This window comes from Rhineura floridana, chromosome 9, assembly GCF_030035675.1.
Source record: "Rhineura floridana isolate rRhiFlo1 chromosome 9, rRhiFlo1.hap2, whole genome shotgun sequence".
NCBI classification, from domain to species: Eukaryota; Metazoa; Chordata; class Lepidosauria; order Squamata; family Rhineuridae; genus Rhineura; species Rhineura floridana.
In genome coordinates, this window is record NC_084488.1 from 92,445,265 (window position 1) to 92,470,178 (window position 24,914).

The window sequence follows — 24,914 nt, forward strand, 5'->3', positions numbered from 1 at the left end:
TCTACCAGGTCCTAGTCCACATAATATCCCTCCACATAATTCCACCTTTTGGGGAAAAAGGTGTAGAAGTTAATAAATTGGAGGAGGGTAATAAGCCTTTCCCACAGGTCTGGAAATTTATGGGGGCCCTTATTAACAGTTCTGTGTAGTACCTTTGAGGCTGTGATACTGTACATACTTATCAGGGAGCAATCCCCACGGAATTCAGCAGGACTTACTTCTGATTAATGTACAGCTTCTTTGGCATAAACTTACATTAGAAATTGGGACAGCACGGACCTCTTCTGAACTGAAGTAAGACACCTTTCAGTTTAGTTAGGTGCTACCTATTTGTAAAATTGCAATGCTTGAGTGTCCATAGTAGCTTTGCAAGGGAGGAGGATGGGGATAAAATCAGAACAACTTGGCCATGCTACTGTGGCTGCTCATTAGCCATGCCCTGATGACCTCTTAGCAGCCCCACCTGGTCTAATGGACACCACCATTGCCTGATCTCAAATGGAGATTTCAAGGAACCAGAAGCCAGGGGAGGGGAAACACGAGCTCTATAGGACACCAGGGATTCCTAGTGTCTGAACAAGTCACTCATCAATCACAGCTCTGATTTCACTTATTGGCTAAAAACACTAAAACGTGAGAGCAGCCAAGCTGACTCATCTCATAGAAATCACAGGTTGCGGGGAAGCTCACATTTTCCTTCTTAACTTTCTTTCTAGGACTAGAAGCTTACTTTAAAAATGATAGTCTGGGGCTCCTTTTGGCTATACAGCCCAATAAATCTGTACCCCCTCTTGGCAGGCCTTGTTTTATTACTGTACAAGTTTAAACTTTATATTGTGTAATGATTTGTTGACAAAAGTTCCTTTTTTTAGAAGGGCAAGAGATCAATGATTGGTACAGTGGATGTTTGAACTTGTAACGTTCAAATATTTGTGAATGGAAACTGGGCTGTTTATGATTACAGCAAAGTTTTATTATAAGCTTATGGTACCAAACACACATATACACCCCTGCTTACAACCTCTTTCTGCTCAATTAGTATTTTGCAAGAACAGAAAGGATTAGCCCATCTTTTGCAAAGAGTAATTTAATCATAATTAGAATGAGCAGACCTAAGTGTTTTTTGTAGCCTTTTAAATGACTAGTCTTCTAAAAAAGAAATAAGCAAACTTAAGATATTTTCTCCAAATCGATTTTCCACTGCTGCATAAATACCACAGCAAGATAAATTCAGCTGTTTGGGACCTGTCCCCTCAGAAAGCATGGACCAATTTCTCAAGCAATATTTACCAGAGTAAATTTAAACTGCACTTTTTGTTTGTTGTAGCTTGAAAAAATCCCAGAACACTCAGATTTCCTCCATGTAGAGGCAGGATAACTTTGAGCAGGGATAGCAAACACGCCCTTCAGATATTGCTGGACTACAACTGCAGCTTTCGTCATCCCTGACTTGGTTTTTCTCGCTCAGGCTGATGGAAGTTGGGAGTTTAACACTACACAGGTTCATCAACTCTGCCTAGAATCTGGGGACACACAGGAAATAGCCACCATCATCATGCTTTGGTTCCAGGTTTCCAGAGGCTTCTGATGGCCAGTTGTTTCCAACTGCTGGACAAGATGGAGCCAAATTTGTAACGTCTTGTGTTGTGAAGTATCAACATCCTTTTTTTTTTTTTTCAAATGACTTTCCTCCTGGCTATTGCCAGAGCTTCTCTAGGCTCAAGCTATAGCAGGCACTATAACTGCCTTTCAAATTCTCTTGTTCCAGCACTGCAGTTTTTTACCTCCTCTATTTAAAAAGTAATTGTGGAAGCTCACACCTGAAATAACTTTGTATGAGCGTATAAATGTATACTGAAATTGTGAATTAAAACAGACCTGGAGCCATGAGGACTAGCATCATGTTTTTTTTAGAAAAACAAGGTAGCTGAAATTCTCATGGAAGTGTTTACTGATGCAATTACAGCCCTGGACTATTGTTTCTTTCTGATGCATATAAAACATGTCTGAATTACTTTATACATCTGGGAGCACTGTGGTTTTTAAATATGAGTTTATCTTTCCCCTTTAGCACATTTTTAAATCTCAGAATTTATATAAATTATGCACATTTTGTAGCAACTTTCACCACAGAATTAAAATTGGGTTATAATGTAGCATTGATATAACAAAAGTTTGGTTCCATTGCAGCTACTGAGAATCTGCTATAAAGGAGAGAATTAAACTGTGATCCACTAGCACAGTATTTTCAACAAAGGGCTACTAGCTCCCCAGGATCTCAGGCAGAGGTCAATGTCCTTCAAGCTATAAGACAGCATGAAACTGATACCAGTATATTGAGTCTCATAGAATATTTTACATTACAGACCTATAAAAACAGTAATTTTCTTACTAGAAATTCTCTGTTCTATCCAACAGAATTATCAGGGCCAGGTAAGATCGGACTCCAAGACATGTGTGATCAGATCACATTTTCCCACATCCAAGGCAGCTATGGAGGGGGTGTTTAACCTTCGCCTGTATATGCAACTTGTCCCCGTATGAGGGGAGCACAGGTTGCCCTTGTGCTGGTTCCTCAGTCTTGTTCGTTCACCAAGGCTTCCTTGAACTAAAAAGTAAAGAACCCCACAGGCAATCCAGTCAGGGCTTTCCCAAAATCTCATTAGTTTAGCCCTCAGCACTGTCACCAAAATGCAGCCCCCAGAGTTCATTTTGGAAGGTGGGCACGGCAGTTAAACTAGTATAAATCCAAAGTAAGATTATTGTGTAAGCCTGTCCTAAGACTCATACAAAACATTGGACTTAAAGCTCTCCCTGCAGACTGGATGAACCGTCTTAAATTCTACACATGCTTGATTCTGGTCAGACTCTGCTGGGATGATGGCTCAGTGATTTTACCGATCAGCGCCTCGGAAATTAAACCCCATAGGACCACAATGAATTTATAAGTCTGCCAGTAAGCTCCTGTTTCTATGTTGCAGGCTTTTTTTTGGGAGGGGAGAGGGGCAAAACGAGCTGTTAAGTGGTAAACAGACAACTTCCTATTGACTTCAAAAGGGGATATGCCGACCCCAAAGCACCAATGATTGTATAGTTGTCCTACAATTACTTTAAAAATACAACCAACATTTCTGTAGCGTTAGTTAAAACTGAAAACCAATGTTTGAAATATTCACATCATACTATTTCAGCACCCATAAAATTTAGAGCAATTTTTATTTTTATTGTTTTTAGAGTAATTTTTATGAAAAACAATGGATTAGATCAAGATGAACATGTCTACTCATAAAAAAGCCCCAGTGAGTTTAGTGGGACTAGGTAGAAATGTATGTAAGATTGTAGCCTGAATTCATTTTATTTAATAAATGTTAGAAATGTAAAGAATTGAATGCCTTCGTATTGTTACCTGTGTGGTGGCATTGCACCTTTGCTAAAGCCTTCTGGGCCCAGATCTTTAATTGTACATCTGAACTATGTGGTAGGGTAATAATTATCATACACTGGGATCTAAATGACAATCTGAAGCTATTAATATGCAACCTTCTTATTATACAGCCAAGAGAGTGGCTGTATACTATAGCCATTAGGGATTTTTCGCATTCTACCACGTTAAATGAAAATACCCCCCCCACACACACACCGTTCTGGTGCTTTGTATAGTCCCAATTCAAAACAAAAACTTACAAGTCTTATACTGTTGGATTTAGAATCGCTTGCTCTACAACCCTGAAAATTTTCTTGGTGATAAATCCCTCCCCTATGGAGAATTCACAAGTTAAAGTGAAAAACAGAAGAGAGAAAAACAAGAAGCCGTTTGGACTTTTTTCTTCAGAAGTTCTCATAATCTGTTGACGTTCATTAAAAATCAGAATGACTATAAAGTATCTCTAATCAAATCCCTGAGCTTGCTCCAAACACAGAGCTGAATCTTCAGTAGGTTTAAAGTAAAAAAACACAGCATAGTTTGTTTTCAATTAATTGATTAAAAAATGTGTTAGCAAGGATGATGTCACGCAAGCACAGCTGAAACTAGAGGCACGTTACCAAATTCTTCCAAGCTACACAGCAAGTGGATTGGACTGTGAAAGACCAACCCAAATGGTGTTTGAATTTTGACAAATTTGTAGGGCAGTCCAACATCTCAGAGAGGAGTTCAGGTCTCCTGCTCCCCTGGTGCATTCGCTATAGCTGCCCAATTTCCCTGCTTTTTAAAGTTTGATAGAAATAGCTGTGGGCTATAGGTACGTTCTTAAACAGCAATGTTTTTTGCCTATTAGGGAATCACTGCAAAGATCATATGAGCAAGGAAATGGAAATATCCAAATGGGCCCATTATAGGGGAATGGAAATAGAAATGTTTATATATAGCTGCAATGGATAAATTAATCAATTTGATTTGGAGGAGGAGAAAGTTAATAGCCATTCATTGGAACGCTGGCTTCCATTTACTAATTACTAGAACACTTATGAGGCTGTATCACCACTTGTTTAATTTTTTGTTGTTTGCTCTTTTTCATGTTTTGTATGCTTATGTTGTAACAGAGTATGAAACAAATGTGAGTTTCTATTTGTAAAATTTATTCGTAAATAAAACTGCCAAATTAAAAACAAAAAGATTGTAGCCCAACTGAACTGAACTCAGGTTTCATTGAAATAAACAGCTTGAATAAGACTATAAAATCATTCCTGACCCCACTTACCCAGCAGTAAGCCCCACTGAATTCAGTAGGACTTACCTCTGAGTAGACATGGCTAGGACTGAACTGTTAGTTGCATTGAAGACAGTTATATTCCAGACATGACTAACAGTCTGGATTAGAAAATAAGTATTTAGACAGATCATGGAAACTGGTGTACAAATCTCATCCAGATGCCATTTCCCCATACATGCAACTGCTGTGTTTACAGACATGAAATATCCACTTCTGCCTGTTGGCCAAACAAGAAAAACATAGAAAGCATACACTACAATAGCGTAGTAAGCAAAAAGAAAATTCAATTCATCTTTAATGCAAAACATATATGGGCATAAGTTGCCTTTTTAAAAACTTGAATAAAACTTTTGAAGATTAAGCCACAAAAATATGCTCATTAAAACTGATTGACAGCCACTGAACAGCAACACAATGCTATGTGTGTCCATTAGGGGGCTATCAGGCACACTGAACAGACATGGTACTTACACTGGATTACATACCTAGGTTCAGTAACATATCCAAGGCATCTGTTGCAAGTTATCATACCAAAGCACCTCCTTTTTCTTTTCTCTTTTTACAAGCTACAACTATGGCTGAAATCTTTAACAGCCTGATCCTATGCAGTGTCCAGCCTAGTTAAGCCCACTCTCACCTATTCAGGTGTGCTGAACAATGAATAGAATTAGGCTGCACGTTTCTTTGTAAATTAGACTGCTAAATATATTTTCAAGCACCTGAATAAATAAGCACCTAAAACAGAAATTTTAGAAATGTTGTCAGAGGCACTTCATTGACATCACAAGAGAATTGTACATCCCCGCCTCCCCGGAAACAAAACATGCCCAACAAATTGCAACTTTAATGTTATGGTGCTTGACTAATGGAAATTCAGTATGTTTAAATATTTAATCCAATAAAAACCCATACAATTGGGAGAAAATGATAGAAGGATCAGTTGTGACAACAATGATGATTTTGGAATATGTTCTAACATAGTTTTTTTTAACTCTTGGATGCACATTATCCATTTCATTCTGCCAGTTACTAATTTGTCTTTAGACAAATCATATATATTTCAAGCTCCTTTTCAGCTATCCATGTGAGCTGCCTTTGAAGTCTCCTTCAGTTATCAGAGTATAGACAAGCATTTTTATAGTTTTAAAGAGATACTGACATTTTACATTTAAAGCTCCTGTCCTGTGTATTTTTCTTAAGATTGCCTTCAGCAATCTTTACTTTTCAAAAAAAGAAAAGGATCTTTACTATTCAAGGGAGAAAATTTTTAAAGTGAAAATATTTGAAAATATTTGGCTGGAAAGATAATAGCAGAGGCCAGGCGTTCTTAACTTGGGACTGTCTAGCCAATGTAACCTACCAGCTAGATATGGTGGTTTGTCAGGTACTCAACAGCCCCCCCTAATTTATCAGACCTAAGTAGGCAGCAAAAACAAGAGGCCTGTTTAAGTCCTTGGGTATCCAGCAAACACTGGGTCATAAGTTGTGCAGGCTTTTTCAACAATGAATATCAATATACTCAATTGAACAAGAGCAAAAAAACAGCAACTATATAATTTTTAATGTTACACAATTACTATTTTCCTATTTGTCAGGTGGCTAATCCTGAAGCTGTTTTCAAATAGAGCACTTGCATACTGGGAGTTCCTTTGCTAACAATTATCTTCCGATCTGTCACATTTTACCTGCCATCTAAGTAGATGGATTCATTTATTTTGAAATTTTGTTATTTCTCATCCATAACAAGAGACATGAGAAACCAACAAGCTTAAATTTCATACTATTCATCTTGAAATAGTTGTCCAGCTAAGCAAGTTTATTCTTCTCTCTCTTCATAAATATACTGGTCAATTAATTAAAATATACTATTTGAATACCATATGCTCGTGCTTTAGGGTTGAAAGCAATTTACAGTCAGTCAAACATGCTTAAGTCCCTTTGAAAATCAACATCATTTTAAAAGCACAAAATTGTGATTTCAGTTACACAGATTTCAAATGGGACACAAACAGCCCAACTTTCTCTGAACCACACTTGTTTGCTACAGTCCAACAAGTCGTGTATGTGTCAGTCATGGATGATAACTCTCAAATCTAGGTGGTCTCTCTCAGCGCTTTTGTGTCAAATCTCTTAACTTTTTAAAGTTTAGACAGCAGGCTGACGACTTGAGAGAGGCTGTTTCTGCACATGTACCTTTAAATTTGGACTGAACCGAATACACAAGAGGACTTTCCCTCCAAACAGAAGTCTACAGCCTATATGGCTACTTGTTTTTGAAATAACCAAGTATGAGTCCAGCTTGAGTTGCTTTAAATGTGATAAAATGCCTACGAGAAACACTTTGTTACAGGCAAAGTTGCAGGCAAGCCAGGTGTAAATTGTTAATGTGCAAACACATGCACACATCTACCCAGACTGAATACTGCTATATTTATACACCAGTCATTTCTGCTCTATACACTTTGCCACATTTGAAGCTGCCTGAAATCTGATTTGGGATGGCTGATGTTTTGGAATGTTTCCAAGTTTTTAACCACAGATGGTGCCTGTGTAGAAGTGAGATGTGCTTTTTAAATATATATATATATATATGACCTCTATGACTGCCATGAGGCCTTGTGTATATTTGTTTCAATCTTTTGATTGTAAGTCACTTTGGGTTCACTTCTGTCAAAAAACTGTCTAATACATTTAAATAATAATGAGTCCTGCTACATATTTCCCCCATATTTCTCAGGACCATGGCCACTGTCTCCAATGGAGATGAAGCACAAGTAAGCTTGCTTTTAGCCTTGAGTTTTAATTCTTAATATGTTGTTTTATCAGCAGCTACACTTAATTGTTTACTAAAAGGCCTGGTTAGTTATTAACCCAAAAAACACTGTGCATGTCCATGTAACTGGCCTGAGAGCAAATGAGTATGTTAAATATTTCTAGCGAAGAAAAGTAACCTGTAACAGTAAGGCATCTGGCTGAATTAACATACTTAGCTATCTTTTGTTATCAGGATGCATTATTTGCAAAAGGATTTGCTGTTGCCAAAGTGAGCTTCTGAAAATGAGAATTAGCTTAGCAGTCTGATCTGTGAATGGAAGAAGGATCCACATCTACATACTGAATTTTAAGTTAGAACAAATTTTCTAATCCAATTATCTCATTATTTCATTAATGATAATCTTCAAAGCATTATTTTTATAGTAACTGATTAGACCTAAGCAAATTCAATAGTTATTTCTCTAGTTGTTACGTTTACAGTGTTCTTTGTTTTTTTAAAAAGCAATTGGCAACAAGGAAAAATACAGCATATTTAAATGCTAGATATTGTAATACTAATGACACTGTTTGATTCCTGTACAACAACAACAACAAAAACAAGTGGGCCATGTTAGCTTTCCTAAACATCAGCTTAATAGATTGGGTGTTTCTACATATACAGTTCATATTATACAGGCATACTTTGTCGAACCAAAAAAATCCTGAAAACAAGAAGGTAGCAGACTGGCCACATGACCATTTAATAATAAATATCGTGTTAGATAATAGTGAAACAAACACACCTATTGCAGTGAATAACCTTGGGGCAACAACTGAAATTCACACCAAGGAAAAACAAAGTGATGTTCATCTGTAAATGCATCACATCTGGCTCTCAGGTCCCATGTTCTATAAATTCTGCATATTATAACATTTCTTTTTAAGCCTTCAAAAAATCCTTTTACACAAGACCAAAACGAGTGAATGAAGGATCAGTGGACCTTTTGTCTCCCAGAGCATTTAAATGGTTCATTTGTTCATATATGATTTGCTATGCGTGCATAAATGCATGGTCATGTACATGTATATTATAGGAACAATCAAAGGAATGTTAACAATCCTACAGGAATCTTATGAACATTCAAAATTATCAATTTACATCTATGAATGCCGACAACGGCCATTAAGCCACTATTCACATCCATTGGTCTACCTGTATTTTCAGTCATGGTCTGAAAGATTGTCAACATTCTCTTGCTATTGCAGAGCCTCCACATTTTGAGCATGCACTGTAAAGTGTACATACTCAAAATGTGTTATGCACATGCACCACACATTCATTGCAGGCTAACTGACCAGCAGAAATTTAAATAATTCTCTTGCCTTACATATATGTATTTTAACAATAAATAATTTTTCCTGTTGTAGAACCCCCGATGACGTTAGACATTATTTCTAATTAACAGTATCATCAGGTAAAATAAGTTTTATTTTCATATATAGAGAGATATATAAAATTACCACTTATTTAAAAAAATGTAAAAATCGATAGAGGGTAGACAGAGTATATGGAATCTGAGGTGGCATTACAGGGTCGTATATATTCATTCCCATAAAAGATTATAAAAAGATCAAGGCTCACTTCTGGTTTCACCAGTCATGTGTAACAAGTCTTGCCTTCACTAGTGAGAATAATAAAACCACTGCCTGCCAAGTTACTCTCTGCGTACAGCTAGAAAGACCAGTAATGTGCCTTTTATCATTTACTATGGTTTTGCTCTTCAAACTCTACGAGTATGAAGCAGATATTTTGTTTCGGTGCTTCTGTGGGATGAGTGATATTTAACAACAGATGGTGTGATGTGTTCTTTGGCACCTCTTAATCTCATTAAGAAACCAAAGTCCCGGCTCCTCTTCTCCTCAGGAAGTGTTCTGTTGGCACCAGAGCGCCACTGAGTGCCAGTGCCTACTAACACTGAAGAGTGGGATGGAATTGTACAATATGACTAGAAAAACATACCAAGGGGTAATAATTTTTGTGTGTGTGTCTACAATTGTCTTTTGTCAGATCAGTTTCACAAAGTTTGGTCCACTTCTTCAGTTAACAATCTAGTCACCTTAAGAGCTTTGGTTATAGCACAAATGTTTTGGGAAAGGTAAAGAATGATCCATTTTCTTGTCTTCATTTTCTTCAGGTGGATTTTTCATTGTCCTCTCCTGTTTTCTGAACCCGGGAATATTTTTTGCATGAAGACTTGAAACAGCTAGGGGGCCAAGATATTGGCCATGAGAAACAGCAAGGTACTGAGCCTTGTATATTCTTTTCAAAAAAATTGAATATTGGATACCACCATGCTCGAGACAGAAAGTTCGTCTGTGATGAGATTTTCAAGTTCTGCATTAAAAGGGGGGAGAAAAATATATCAAGATCCTATATTAAAAAGAGCCACACGTACAACCACTAGAATCATTCTTATTTTTCATTAAAAAGGCACTTCTCCATAGAAACAAAAGCATGAAAACTACAAGTATGTTTCATCAGACAGGATGATCTACATCATTTCTCCCTGTGGTTCAACTCCAAATTGGTTTTTGTGCTGGAATTTTGCAATATCCAACACCATTTGAAACAAATTGCAGTAAAATAAAATCTGGCAAAGTAGCATTATTGATTACTACTCATATTACTCCATTTCTCCAAGGAACCCAGACTGGCATACATGGGATTTCTAAGCTCCCATCTAGGTAATAAGCAGGCCCAAATCTGCTTAACTTAATATATAAGGCTCCTTCTGATCATTCTCTGCACCTCAGTGTTACTTATTGTGAATGGCTTCATTCACTTACTACAATATTTGTGACTCACATTCCATTTGCATAGTGAAAATGCCTCTCTTCTCACCTTTAACTAATTCATAATTAAGTCAAAGAAGTTCTGGTAGTTTAAGAGGGCATTCATATATGCTGAACCACTTTAGTAATAAGACTTTTGATAGCTTCATGACATACTCTAGCTCCACTAAAATTGCATACTGAGGGTATTAGACTGGGGCCTCACAATCCTGTTCCTCATATATTTAGGCAATTTCAGATAGCGATTCTAGCTCTAATCTGAGCAATAGAATAATCTGGTGTTGATAGAATTTTCCCCTCAAAACACTCCTATAATGGTGTGTATAGTATGCAGCAAGACACTATGAGTGTCGTTCAACAAAAAGTAGTTGCAACAAAAGTGTACAGTTAGACAATTGTGGTGCTGTGCACATTTACTTGGGAATAAGGCTCACTGAAAGAGGCAAGCCTTATTCATCAGTATATATTTGTGGGACTGGGACGTTAATTCCTTTAAATACAAATGGACCTTCATGACTTACTTTTTCTGGATTATACTGATATTTTCTTAGATGTTGAACCATGACATTCACAGGGAAAGAGTAATTTATTTTCAAAGTCTAGCATAATCCAGAAATCTCATTTTAACATAATACATTTTACAAAGCAGTACAGGCATACCCCGCTTTAACGTTCGTAATGGGACCGGAGAGTAAGTGAAAATCTACTTTAAGTGAAGCAATTGTCTTCACTTGTACTGCACGCAATCACCACTAGATAGCAGTGGCGTCATGCCAATAAAATGTACGTTATTGCGAAGCAAGCGAATGTTAAGAGGGGTATGGGGATGTATGGAGCATGTACATTATAGCAAGGCAACGTTAAGTGAAGCAACGTTAAGCGGGGTATGCCTGTACTATATGTCTCAAGCATCCAACATGAATTTAGAAGCTGGTATTCCTGTTACTCACCTTTTCATTAGCCATTGAATGGTACCACCAGAAGAGCCTTGTGGTGATATAATAAGCAATGATGACATCTACAGTGTAATGTTCATGTCCTACTAAGATGCAGATTATTCCAGCAATGCTCATACACCAGCAGATCAAGTGATACCACCAAAAGTGGCGAGGTGAATCTGTCCAGGAAGAAAAGCATAATAATAATAATAATTATTATTATTATTAAAAAAGCATGTAAAAGATATTGAATATGGGAAATGTATCCACAGTGACAAAAGAGATGCATATTAATTTGAACTAATTTGTGCATACACATACATACACACACACAGAAACAGATATAAACTAAAATATATGCTTCGTTCACAGGAACAGGTTGCCATGTGCCTTGAACCCACACTGTAAGTTTAGCAGGAGTACATTTTTGGACGGTTTGTAGAAAGCAAAAACATGAATGCTAGTTGTTCAGTTGACTTGCACAATTTGTACTATGCTGCTGGTTGAATGTGCATATGATATATATATCTGATGTGTATGATCCATACCATAGATTAATGAGGGGATATGGTAGAGTACACACGTGGCATGCAAAAAGTCTCAGGTTCAATCCTTGGAATGTTCAGTTACAAGAATTTCCTGGCAAGGAGAAACCTCTGCCTGAGGCCTTGGAGAGCTACTGCTCATGGAGTAGATACCACTGGGCTAGATGGATTAGGGTTGGGATAGGTTGGCTGGTGCTGCTTCAAAACATGCAGTATCAATTTCAGTTCATTCTTTGTCCATTAGCTGCTGCGTTTACCAATCTGTTTTTCAAAATATTGATAGCTTATTTTCAAATATCCGTATTTTCAAAGGAAATATTTATTTATTTGATTGATTGGTTAGATTAGATTTATATCCCACCCTTCCTCCCAGTAGGAGCCCAGGGCTCTCATTGATAAATGAAAGAAAATATCAATATTTTGAAAGAATATTTTCCAAGCGGGAAGAAGCAAGCAAAATTTCCCCAAGTTAAGGGCTCTAGGCTTGCTGGGGGGGAGGGGGGGCTCTGAAAGCTGCTTTCCTCCTTTCCTTTCCAAAGGGAGAACAGCAAGTCTCTACTTGTTAAGGTGAAAACTGACCAGCTTTAGTCACAGTGGAAGGGGAGGCAACAGAGCTGCTTTCTTTTCCTTTACCAATATTTTCTTTCAAATTAACAATAATTTGAAAAAATATTGATAATTTGAAAGAAAATATTGATAAAGGAAAGCGGCTTCATGGCCTCCCTCCTCTGCTGCAACTATGGCTGGTCATTTTTCACATTAGAAAGTAGAGACCAGCTGTTTTCCTCTTGGAAAACAAAGGAGGAAAGCTGTTTTCAATGCCCACCCCCTCCAAAAGTCTGGAGTCCTTGATGGTGGTGAGACTTTGCTTGCTTCCTTCTACTTGGAGCTTGGATTATTTGGGGGGATGGCAGAGAGAGAGAGAGAGATCCATACTTCTGTGTTGTGCATGATCAATAAAAGAACAATATATTCAAGGGGAAAAATCCAGTGTCAGGGGAAAGCCTCTGAAGTTTGGAGCAAACGGGATCGTTGCAGAAAGATGGAAAATATGTGGGCCATTGAAAAGTCCAGTGTTAAATCCAAATTTGGTGAAATTCTTGCCCATCCCTAAGATGGACCAATGGCAGCATCCTATGTTCATAGACAATGCTACACATTTGCATCACCAGCATTCCTTTACAGTATAAAGAAAGATTAGCTGTTTGGACTCCCATCTGTCCCCTCAAGAGTACCACCAAGTCTACCAATTGTCAGTTATCATCCATTCCCCATAGTGCTCCCACTTGATGCAATACTCTCCCCTCTTCTCTTTGCTATCTGAAACAAAAAGGGAAATACTAGCAGATAATGTTAGGAGTGTTACAGAACTAGCACTATCACCACCCCTCATATAAACTTTACATTTTAAGATCTCACAGGAAGAGATCTTAAAATTGAACTGCAAAAATTTGGCATCCACAAAAGCATACACGTCAAAAATATATCCTCCTTATGAAGCCATTCATCCAAAGGGGTATATGTTATCCACTACCATCTTTCTTCCACAGTACATGGCCACCCCTTTGCATGGTAGCATACAAATCATAATCATGTTTGAGGAAAGAAAGGAACTAGCAAAATTAGATCAGAGAATCATTCATTTCCTTTACATTTTTGAAGGATAACTGCACCAGTACCCATTTCAAATTAATTTAATCCATTTTATGCAATTAACAAAAATAACCAGTGCACTACTGTGTTTTATTGCTCATTCCAAAAATAAATGGCAATGGACTGGGGGGAAGCTTGTACTGCCATCTCTGTCCAGGGAGTTAAATATATTGATAAACAGGGAAGAAAACACAGGAAACATCTTTAAGACTGGCAAAATGCCTGTTCAAAGAGTTCCGTGGAGCATACTGCACTCAGCTTCACAATAATGGAACAGTATTTGTTCTTGTTGAAAACTACATTTCTCCCCAATTATACAGGAACCAGAAATTGGTAGATAATCCCTTGATGTACAGTCCACTCCACTTTTATTAAAAAGCAGCAATATTCCAAAGGAAACAGTTCATTATACGCAGGGTTTGCAGGACAATCTGGTGAAGAGAAACTGTAATAGCCCTATGTCAGTAATTATAATTCCCTTCCTTTTCACACACACATTTTGCAAATACCCCATATTAAATGCTAGACAAGTAAATTAGTGAGCAACGCTAAATGGCATGATTAACATTATCATAGTAAGTTTGTAACAACACCTCACATAAATTAGTAATTGAAAGAAAGTATGATATAGCTATTTAACAACTACAAATGGAAAACTATGTTCTTCTACTACCTCTAATGTATTAAAATTATACATACTACACAACCAGAAACTGTCAGATTCAGGCTTCATAGAATCTGCATAGATATATAGGTATTTTAATGTTAATGGTGACATGAACATGGCACTGAAAAGGGAGTTTTATTTTCACAGTTCATATGGACCTTCTGTTTTTAAATGCTTATTCCTTGGTAACATCCTCATAACCACCAAAATATTCAAGAGGAAGTCTTCTAGAACTGCAAGCCAGTGTGGTGTGATGAGTAATTTTGGAAGATGCCCAGGGAGATCTGTCACTGGATGGCACTGGACCAGTCACTATCTGTCAGCCTAACCTACCCCATAGGATTGTTATGAGGATAAAATGGTGAGGTGACCTTGTGAGCCACCACCAGTTCCTCGAAGGAAGGCTGGCATAAACATGCAAATAAATAAGGTAATATTTATTTATGAGCTTCCCACTAAAGGCCTCGTGGCAAACACGAAAGCAAAAACAACAACATACACAGTGCTGAACAGCAAGATAAGTATTTTCTTCTGTCCTAGACCAATTTATAACCATTGAATTAGGCCTGGGGACCCAAACATCTCCCCACCACCACCAATTTAAGGAACATTTTGCAAAGAGGGCCATCTAAATTAGACATCTTGTATTTGAAGGAACCTGAAGAAATTTGAGGCCAGGCTTGCAAATCACATCCATAACACAGATCATCTGAAATCATACACAACATGAAATAAAATAAAAAGGGCTTGGGGTTTGGAGCAGTTTACCAGGTGACAAGTAATATTCTTCATGTAAGTGCAAACTTCTCTTCTGGACAGTTACATTCCCATAAACAAAACTGGTCTGACTGCTAAGCTGCTTCACATGACTGATCTACTGTACAGCAAGAACTGCCACATAAGAGCAATTTTAGGGATATTCCATACAGTGGCCATAATGGCAGAATTGGCCCACACTTTCTGCTATTTTCAAATCTCATCAATCAAAGCATCTACCTAGACTGGTGAATATACATAATTCTGATACAGAATTCTGAAACTGGTATTAAAATCAATGGAGAGGCATCCCTAAATATTTCTGAAAAACAACCCCAAACTATTAATTTGTGAAAAATGTAAACTTACATTCCTTTATAAATAGGTATGTGATCGTTAGCACTACAGTGTGACCACTGAACAGGAAATCTCCGCATAAGATGTGTGAGCCTGTTATAGACAGTCCACCACCTGAAATTAGTCTCAGGATCCGCTGAACCTTGGCTTGAGAATCTCCATTAAGCTAGGTTATCAGGGGGAGAACAAAAGAAGAAATACAGGCTGAAAAACACTGGAAATATCAGATTGGATAAAGCATTCCAAGCCAACTAATTTATAAGTATCATTTATATCCACTAGTATTACCTTTGGAGCACACTGAAAATGCATTCCAGGCACAGGTAAGGTAGTGACATACATGGTAATGCAGCGGTAGAGGTACAAAGTTCCCAGTATAAAAAAGAACCTTCGTCCCACTATTGATCTGAAAAACAATTTTGTAGAGAGATTATTCATAGCATTATGCTATATCTCCATAAAAAAGGCTGTTGTAATGCCTGGAAAATTCAACCTGGTCCTCTCCACACTCTTAATTTATACTCTACAGGCATAAAATAAAGGGATTCATGAAGAAGCTAAAGAACCACTGCCTGCTCAAAGGAAGAGTTAATGGTTATTTCTTTCAAAAAGGCAGGCAAGAACTAATGTTTTTATACTCTGTTTGCAAGCTTGCTGGACGTATCTGACTGGCTACTGTGGGAATAAGATGCTGAGTGGATCTTTGGTCTGATCCAACAAGAAGTGGAGGCAAGTCCATTAGGGCAAATGGGGCACCACCCCACCAACTTTAGTCTGCCTCACCCAGCCCCCATATGCTAACCTCCTTACTAACCTCCAATGTAACCTTACTTACACTACCTGGTATCTTCCTCCTCAGTCTGTGTTGCCCCTTGCAGAACTCAGCAGGGAGGAGGATGAAGGCAAAACTAGAATTAGTTGGGCCTGCCCATCACTGGCTCTTTCATTAGCTCTGGCTTCACTTACTGTTGAATTTCCTGCCTTCTGCCCTACACGTCCCAATAGGCACCGACCATACAGCCAACAGGAGTCTCCTTATGGTCTTGTGACTTAATACTCACCAACACTACAACAAGCAAACTGTTACATTTTACAGTAAGGTTTTGGATTTTCAAGGTTTGCAACACTTGATTTATAATGCATCTAATCTGCACTAAAACGCTTCACAAAAAGGAATCCATAGTTGTGAATCTCACCTCCTGCAGAATTATCCATGGCCTTTTCAATGCAGGTGTTTAAATCTGTACTGAAGACTCACATGATCCAGGCTTTGTACACAGTGTGTTAATGTGCATTCTGTGCAGGATACAAGCGCATTTTTGGGGAGCTGTACACATAACATTATCCCCATGTCGTGCCTGTCCCACACTATTTATTGATCTAGAGCACTTTTTGCTGGAACGACTATAATCCATTTTGTCCTGAGAGTACATTTCTCAGGCTCTTGCAGCGTGAATGTATACACAGCATTTCAAGGAAAACACAAGAGATGCTCTTGATTTCTTCAATCTTCTTGATATTTGGGGGGAGGAAAAGATTCTAGAACAGCTTAGAAGCAGCCACTGCAATTATGGAATGTTCGAGCTTATTACTTGGAAGATGGAAAAGCAGGGAACAAACTGTGTATCACTTTATCAATATACTAAACTAATGCACCAGTTTCCAGCCCCCCTCTTTCCGATATCCTGTCTTTTGAAAGACCCGCAAAAAATAAAATGAAAAAAGTTGGTGGAACTGCATGTGAGCAGCTGCAGCAGGGCATTACATCATTTCTGGCAGCATTCAGGGGTTGTGGAAACACTAACTGAGGGGAGGAGAGTACAGAAGTCTAAAGTGCTCTAGGGAAAAAGGACCCACATGCAATTGAAAGGCTACATGTGTACACACCCCCAGATTGCCCTTTCAGCAGCAGTATTTTTATACCACTGATCCCTGAGACATGTGCTTCCTTATGATCTGACCATCCAAATGTATCTTAAGGGATCTCTTATGATTGTACACCACTTATAAGGGCTAGGCCCTAGAAAGGCAGCATATATTTATTTTGTACAACTGCAGATAAAAAGAGCGGATGAAAACCAGTGGCAATTCATACAAGACCAGACTGCATACTTCCTGTACAACCATCTCTTGGAAGCTGCACAATTAATCTACCTATACATGGCTCTGACCAGAGACCCACTTGCTGCATGAGGAGCACATATGAACTGGATAGAGATAGTAGTACACATCAAATATTTACTGTGCTAGTTTTCTGTTAAGTGAACCCGACAATCCTATGTTTGTGTACTTGGAAGTACATCCCATTCAGTTCAACAGGATTTACTCCCAGATAAGTAGGTATAGCATTACAGCCTAAATAACAGTTGGTTTACATATAAATGAGTATATTATATCATTGTAACAATTCAGCTTGTTTTAAACATAACTAATCCAGCTGCTTTTTAAAATCAGAAAATGTAAGGATGGAAAAACTGAAAATCCAAATTGTCACTCTCCATTTTTATACTGCGTTACTGTAGGCTGGCAGGTATCTTTGCTCTAGCATCTCAAGCCTACTTCCCTTGCAGGTCCGCAAGTCACTGTGCATGATGTATTTTAATAAGTACAGTTAGTTCTTTTAGGACCAAACTAGATGTGTTCTTACAATATCAAATGGCCATTGTGCATTTGGTTTTCCGTAATCAACTGCAGGGGCGGGGGGAGCCTAATTCTCACTGTAAAGTCACCAGTAGGAAGGTGAGTCACATCTCTTCACTCCCCCACTAAGAATGGAATGGAGGTTCCCTCTTACAGCTTTTTTTTTTTTTTAAAGATCTTTAGCCCTGCAGGGAGACAGATTTCTATTCTGATCCCTGCAGGGAAGTGAAGTGACAAGCCTCTTTGTGTTAGCTGCTTTCACAGATGGGCTCCTCAGCCCCTGTAATTAGTTAAAGACTGACAAAATACATAGCTGCCTATATATTTAAATGGACATCAAGTTTGGCCTTTAATAAGAAAAAGAAAAGAAGCAGGGGTACTTACTTGTATCTGAGAAACAGCCACTGCATTATCCATAATCCAACTAGTATAATTCCATTTATTTCTGATACAGAAAAAGCCCATTCCACACGATCAATATAATCAAAAAACTTATCTGGCAATGGAGGACTGAGCTCCTTGGGAGGCACCCTCTCATGTACCACTGTGATCATGACAGTCGTCAAAATTAAGTTGAAAACAGCATACACAAAAGCAATGCCTGTTTTCCACCATTCTAAAGGGAATTTGTTTCTAGATTCGGCGGGCATAGAAATCTGTATATAGTCTGGATACTTCTTAGAACCTTTTCGCAAGCCATTGGACAAACTCTTTGGTTTGCTGCTGCCATTCTTGCTCTCCTCACTGACAGTGAGTGCAGGTTGAGCATAACCATTTGCAGTTTCATTGTTCTGGCCTTCCATGTTCTCTTCAAGTTTTGCTGTCTCTATGGTATCCATCAGGCCTAGCACGTGTGGCAAAACTAATAAATTCCTGAATGATTTCAAAAATGATCTTCTGCTTCTTTTTAAAGTCTGCCTCCTGTACTTCCAGCCAATTTTGGTCTTTTAACAAAACATGCAGAAACTTTGGGTTCCACTTTCTCATTCAGTTATAGCTTCAGTTCTATGGAAAGAGTCTCGCAGGTTTTTCCTCCAGGTGTCATGAATACATTCTCTGCAATCAAGTTGACAAAGATTTTTTAAAAATGCAGAAATCCACAGTTTACCTCTGTATATATGTTGGACAGTACTTCAAAAGTAATATATAATGAAAGACTATTTAAATTGTGTTTACTGTTTAATGGCAATATTGGAAACTTAAGTAGGCATGGATTCTTTTTTATGAAAAATGAAGTGTCTAGGTTAACACACAACACTAAACTACAGCTATGGTCAGTAAGTCAACAAAAAATCATGGCTTATTTTTGCGAACAAACTAGAGTTATGGCTGGGTTCGCATGTAATGCTAAACCAAGATTAACTAAGATTTACTTAAATCAGAGGCACATCAGGCCATTTTACAGAATGGAGCTCAGCCTCCTAATAAATTTCTGATATTTATGTTATTTCAGCAATAGCTGTGAACAATTATTGTTTCAGTCCTTAGTTGTCAACAGATGTAAGTCAGGTTATCTACAGACATACAGATTTTATTTTTCATAAAATATATTCTGAGCTGAATTCTCATTAGAATTCATGCAATTCTACTAAAGAAAACTCAAAAGAGGGTGTAGCTTCAAAGAAACTGCGGTGGAAAAGCTGAATGTAGTTTAATGAAATTTTATTATGATTTATTCCACCACATTCCTAGATCTGGGCAGCTAACAACACTTCTGACTAAAATGATCTTCCCATGTTCCTTAAAGGGGCTAACCACAGAAGCAGAACACTTACCAAAAAACCCAGGAAGAATGGGAGGAACAAGGAAATAAATTTATATCTAAGAGAGTGCAGTTCCATTTTTTCATAATATGGTGCAAGTTGGGGTTTTTTTTAGGGGGGAGCGCCACTTGATCCAGCATAAGCCATAAAGACATTTCAGTACCTGCTTAGCTAGTACACTGCAGCCAAACCTAAAGAACACTGTATCTGCTATACTGTGCCCAAATAAGAAACACAAAAATATTGCTATAAGTGGATCAAATGTATTTAGACAATACAAATGACGTTGCTCAAACTAGCCACAATCCTCTGGTTCATGATAGGACACCAATCTGACCTCAAGAAAATTCATCAGCATTTAGCGCAAATTTCTCCTAACATATTTTTGAATGCAGTTTTGAATAACCTACACATTTTTGCAAATAATTTCTCCTAATGCATGTGTATATATTATTTTCACTAATATATTCATTTTTAAACATATTTTCCCTTAATACATGCATTTCTGTAAACACAGTTTGGCAAACTGCACTGCAAAATTTGGGTAAGTGCAAATTTCAAAGGATGGCTGTTTCGGTTCTCATATTGTTTTGGAAATGTGAATTCGATACGTTTGGCTTTAAATGTGAACTGAATCGTATTTCTCTCTCATCCCTACCCTCCACAATTTTGTTCCCAGTCACAGGTAACTGAAACTAGAACATAGAACATTTGAATCCTAAGAGGCAGTTACAAATAGTTGTTAGGCTGCATTTGACTTTACAGTTGTAGCAGAACCAAGGCTGTGGAGTCAGTACGCCAAACATTCAACTCTGACTTCTCTATTTTTCTACTGTCCGACTCCTTCATAAATGGCAAATGTATATTAACTAGTAATAACAAATTTACTGTAGTAAAATGGTAACACAAGGCATTTCATCACCACAACATGAATCATCAGGCTAGATTGATAGAACATAAAATATATTTATTTGATTAAAATTTCTGAACAAGAAAACTTTCCTAAATTGCTATGAAAGTTTTTATTTTGAAGCCGGAGTCATTTCTACAGACTCCGACTCCATCCAAAATGGCTTCTGACTCCACAGCCCTGAGCAGGACTACTACAATCCCAGAAATATGGGAACAGGTTGTGGTTATTCAGCAATGGCTGACAGTTACACTGCATATACATTTTTCATTTATTTCTACTACTTCCATTTCCCAAGCTGAGCCCCGCCCCATGAACAAGAGAAAAAGAGGCAGCAAAGGAGTCACAAAACTGAAGTACATTAATTTTTCCTTCCATTTTACTCAACTGTACGTGAACATCTACCCACTGGTTCAAGGATTCTCAGTGAGCTGCAGGTCACTTAATTAATGAGCAATTCCAGACACAGAAGTGTGTCTGTATGATGGGACAGATCGGGCTTCAGCTTTTAAGCAGGTCCATTTACAAGAGGAACAGCGCATACTGTACTTAAAAATGAGGAAAACACATTTCTCCCCTATGTCTTTCCCCGTTCTTAAATGTCCAGCTGTAGAACAAGACAAAATGGAATAGGCTGTACTCCATAACAGGCTGCATGTACAACAATAGTGTTGTGAAGTGAGCCGTTCACACAGTCTTGTAACACTTACCCAATCTCCCAAAATTAAAGTAATATGATCAGGGGAATAATTTTGTACAGCTTTTTCTTTTAGTAAAGTGATATTTCAAGCAGCTAGCTCTTCTTCCCAGTTAGATTTCAATATGCATAGTAATTACTGTAGCAAAACAGCCCAGCAAGATCTGTAACATACTATTTTGCCAATTGTCTCACTTAGCTCTACTGATCTCTGGTTACCTGGCACATGTATGTTCAACTCAAAGAAGTTTAAGCAAAATCTTCATGTTACTTTCTGCCTAAATGTCAATTTGCAGCAGACATTTTTATGTAATGTAATATTGTGTTGATTGTATGTCGTAATGAATATATACCAGGGGAATATATACCAAGGGCCGAACTGTGGCTCAGGAGATGCAGGTGGTTCTTTGACACTTCAGCTGTGGCTCTTGAGCCAACAGAGGTGCCCACACATTTTGTGTCCACTTAAGGTATCCTGAGCCCAGACAGTATAGGGTTGTTCATTACAAGAGGTCTTAGTTACAATGGAAATGTACAGGCAGTATTCAACTGTCAGCACAATGATTACTGCTAGCACAATGCGGCTTCCCTCCCTCTCCTTCTGCCAGATCTGTTCTGCAGCGTTGGGGAAACCCCTAGAACAGATTTAGGGGACATATGGGGAAGGAAGGAGAAAAGTCTTGTTGCTGTAGTGGCAATCCTTGTGCTGAGAGGACCCTGACTTAGTGCTACTTCGGATACAACTCTGTTCCCAAACATGCATCTGCCAAACATACAATAGAGTAAAAGGCACTTGAGGAGAATTGATGGGGAGGCGTAGGACAAGTGAGGCGTCCTTCCCTGGCTCTCCCTGTCAGGTTCCTACCTGCGCGTGGCTACTGCCTGTCACTAGGCACCACCAGGGACTCCACCAGTCCGGACCGCTCTCTCTTATGGTTTCTCTCCCCGCTCTAGCACAGATCTCAACAGATCCCCCTGCTAGGCAACCACAAGTAACGTCCCAATACTAGTATTCCCAGAGACTCTGAATACTGGTATTGTTACTCTCTTCACCGCTGCCACCATTTGTTACAGTTCCCCTTCAGCCTTGGTCATTACCTTACCCTCCCTTCTGGTCTGTGAAACCCCAGCCAAGGATCAGGCCTTTGGTAAACCAAATTAAGTATTTATTAAAGATAACAAAGCTAACAAGATTAACAAGATTTCTTCTTAAGGCACATAAGCATATGGTTTTACTCAATACTAATCCGAACTCCACCTCCCTCCTGGTAAACAACTCTCTAAACCCCACCAACCAACCCACTCAGTTCTCTTCTCCCCCCCCGATTCCACTCTCACTCTTCCTTTTATACATTCAGCCATTTTAAACACTCAGCCAATCATCTCGCATTCTACTGCCCATTCACTCTCCCTCCTCTTTCACTCCACTTACCATGTATCTTCTAAAACAACAACACTTACCATATATACATTAATATAGGAACATCACAGGGTAGGACAAGTGTTTTTAAGTTTGAGGGCACACAGATTCTTCTCTGAAAATAGATCCTTCCAGTACTGGTCTCTGGCAGAGTGGCGGCAATGGGGAGAAATTATTAAACATAGCAAGGGAGTATTTGCAGTGGAGAATGTGGACTAAGCACCCTCCTTTTTCTCTCCTGAAAGAACTGTCCCTACCCCCACATTAATTGCAAGGAGGAAAACTCAGGACTGGGAACTCCATGTTCCCATGGTAAAATGTTTGCCCTTAGAGGCAGTGACAAGGTTCTTTCTGATCTATGCTTTCTCTCTTCTATCCGTTATCCAAGCCCAGTTTGACACTGTCCTTTTGATCTCTAGAAGTAGCACCAAATAAACTGTAGACTTAGAAACCAAGTAATTTGTATACTCCAAACACAAAGTAGTTGGGTCAAGATCACCATGAACAATACACAACCAAGTAAGCAGTCAGGGGAACAAGTCTTGAATGTTCTAGTCATTGAAGTGTATTTGTTCTGGCTCACCTTTGTTTTCACACCAGGGTAAACAAAAGGATCCATCAACATAGTATCACTTCTTTAGGAATAATTTGGCTAGTATAATAACTTGAAATCCAAATGCAGTTAAAACTAATATTCAGAAGACAATATTAAAACATTGTGTCACTCTGCATGAACAAAGAGACATTGGCTTCCACTGTACCAAAACTTGAACTCATGTTGACTGTATTTTTATGGACAGCAAACAAAATCTATTTTTTTTATTTGAGTGGGGTGTACATTATGGTTAGACTAGTGATGGTTGGGTGAGTCATTGCCACAAGAGAGGCTGAAGGGTGCAGTGAAAGCTAAGCCAATATATTATATACATCTTCATGCCCATCAGAGCAAGGAGATATATTGTGACACATTTTCCTGCTGTCAGTATCAAGGGCAACAACAGAATCTCATGGGAAAGAGAACACAAGGGTTTGATGAGGCAGGTCACACTACAGCCAACAGCCATGGGACAGTCCCAGAAACATCAGCTAATCACTTGGTCTAGACTGACTAATAGGCAAAGGACAAGTAGCACAACAGGAGCTAGTATTAATTAAGTTATCCTGAAGTAGTAAGGAGGATGTCTACACATTGTATGGGCAAATGGGTTTAGAAAATACATGTGTATTTTTTTAATGCAAGAATTAAATGTACCTGCAATTTTAATCCAGAAAAAAAGAACTATGAACTCATTATTAGATGTTTGGGAAATACTGGTTTCAATTGTATTAGATAATTTTTATAGAATATGCATGCCTTCCAAATAACACCTTAATTATCTCCCCACAGGTATCTCATCTGTATGTATTTTGCTAGAAAGAAACAAGAATGGCCATGTGTATCAGCTGCATGCTCAAGACTGATCAAGGACACTAAGGCTGTATAAAAGATGTGAACAAATCAGAATTGGAGAAAGTCTATTGTATTGATCATTCATTACTATTTATTTAAAGAAAACTGGCTCTAGTTTCTCTTTCCAGAATTCAAGTTTATCATAATTTAACAGAGCATTGTACCAATGGCACTTTCATAAAAACAAAGCATGTTTGAATTTCTTGTAATTTAATTTTCATCTGCTGCACACATTTAAAAAAACAAATTGTTTCCTGGAAATAGTAACTCAAGAAGTGCAATGTGATAATGGACATTTTCCTTTCCCAGCAGTTTCTACTTGGCCTTGTTCCTAGAGAAGATACCTTTATTCAAGAGAGGCTTTATCATCCAGCAATCTGATGATGTGCAGTGGGGCACAACAGTGGAACAGCAGCAACAGTAGCCAAGGAAGGAGAGGACACCTCACTAATATTCCCCATCCTCCACCACAAACACAATGTGTTGACTTGCATTTAATGCTAAGTTGAACTAGGACTTGGCATGAATGTGGCTGTAGTGCTCTTCCCCTGGTCCTGCTGCTGCTGTGAGCAAAGCTATGGTTTGGCTTACCATGTCGTCCAAATCCAGACTTGTGGTTTGTCTGGATGGAAAGATATGTCAATTTTGGTTCTCTCTGTTTCTCACTTTTCAAATCTTAAGTTCCGTTCTGCAGCGATTTGCATTAAAAAAAAAAAAATCCTCATGAAAATTCTCCAGCATTTTAGTGCTAATGTCTCCTAACACATGTTTATATGCAGTTTTGACTAATTTTTACAAG

General features: G+C 38.3%; 1 protein-coding gene across 4 annotated transcripts in view; it reads right to left on the bottom strand.

The window, feature by feature from the left end:
• Positions 1-6,252: 6,252 nt before the first annotated feature.
• The window catches only part of SGMS2 (sphingomyelin synthase 2), a 57,133-nt gene continuing 38,471 nt past the window's right edge, over positions 6,253-24,914 (bottom strand). For all 4 annotated transcript variants that reach the window (XM_061585443.1, XM_061585441.1, XM_061585446.1 and 1 more), the window contains exons 2-6: positions 18,260-18,931; positions 15,524-15,641; positions 15,248-15,401; positions 11,270-11,436; positions 6,253-9,861 (exon numbers count right to left, since the gene is read on the bottom strand). In XM_061585443.1, coding sequence (XP_061441427.1) covers positions 9,658-9,861; positions 11,270-11,436; positions 15,248-15,401; positions 15,524-15,641; positions 18,260-18,714 — 1,098 coding nt within the window. In that variant the 5' untranslated portion in view covers positions 18,715-18,931 and the 3' untranslated portion in view covers positions 6,253-9,657. The remainder of the gene's footprint in view (positions 9,862-11,269; positions 11,437-15,247; positions 15,402-15,523; positions 15,642-18,259; positions 18,932-24,914) is intronic.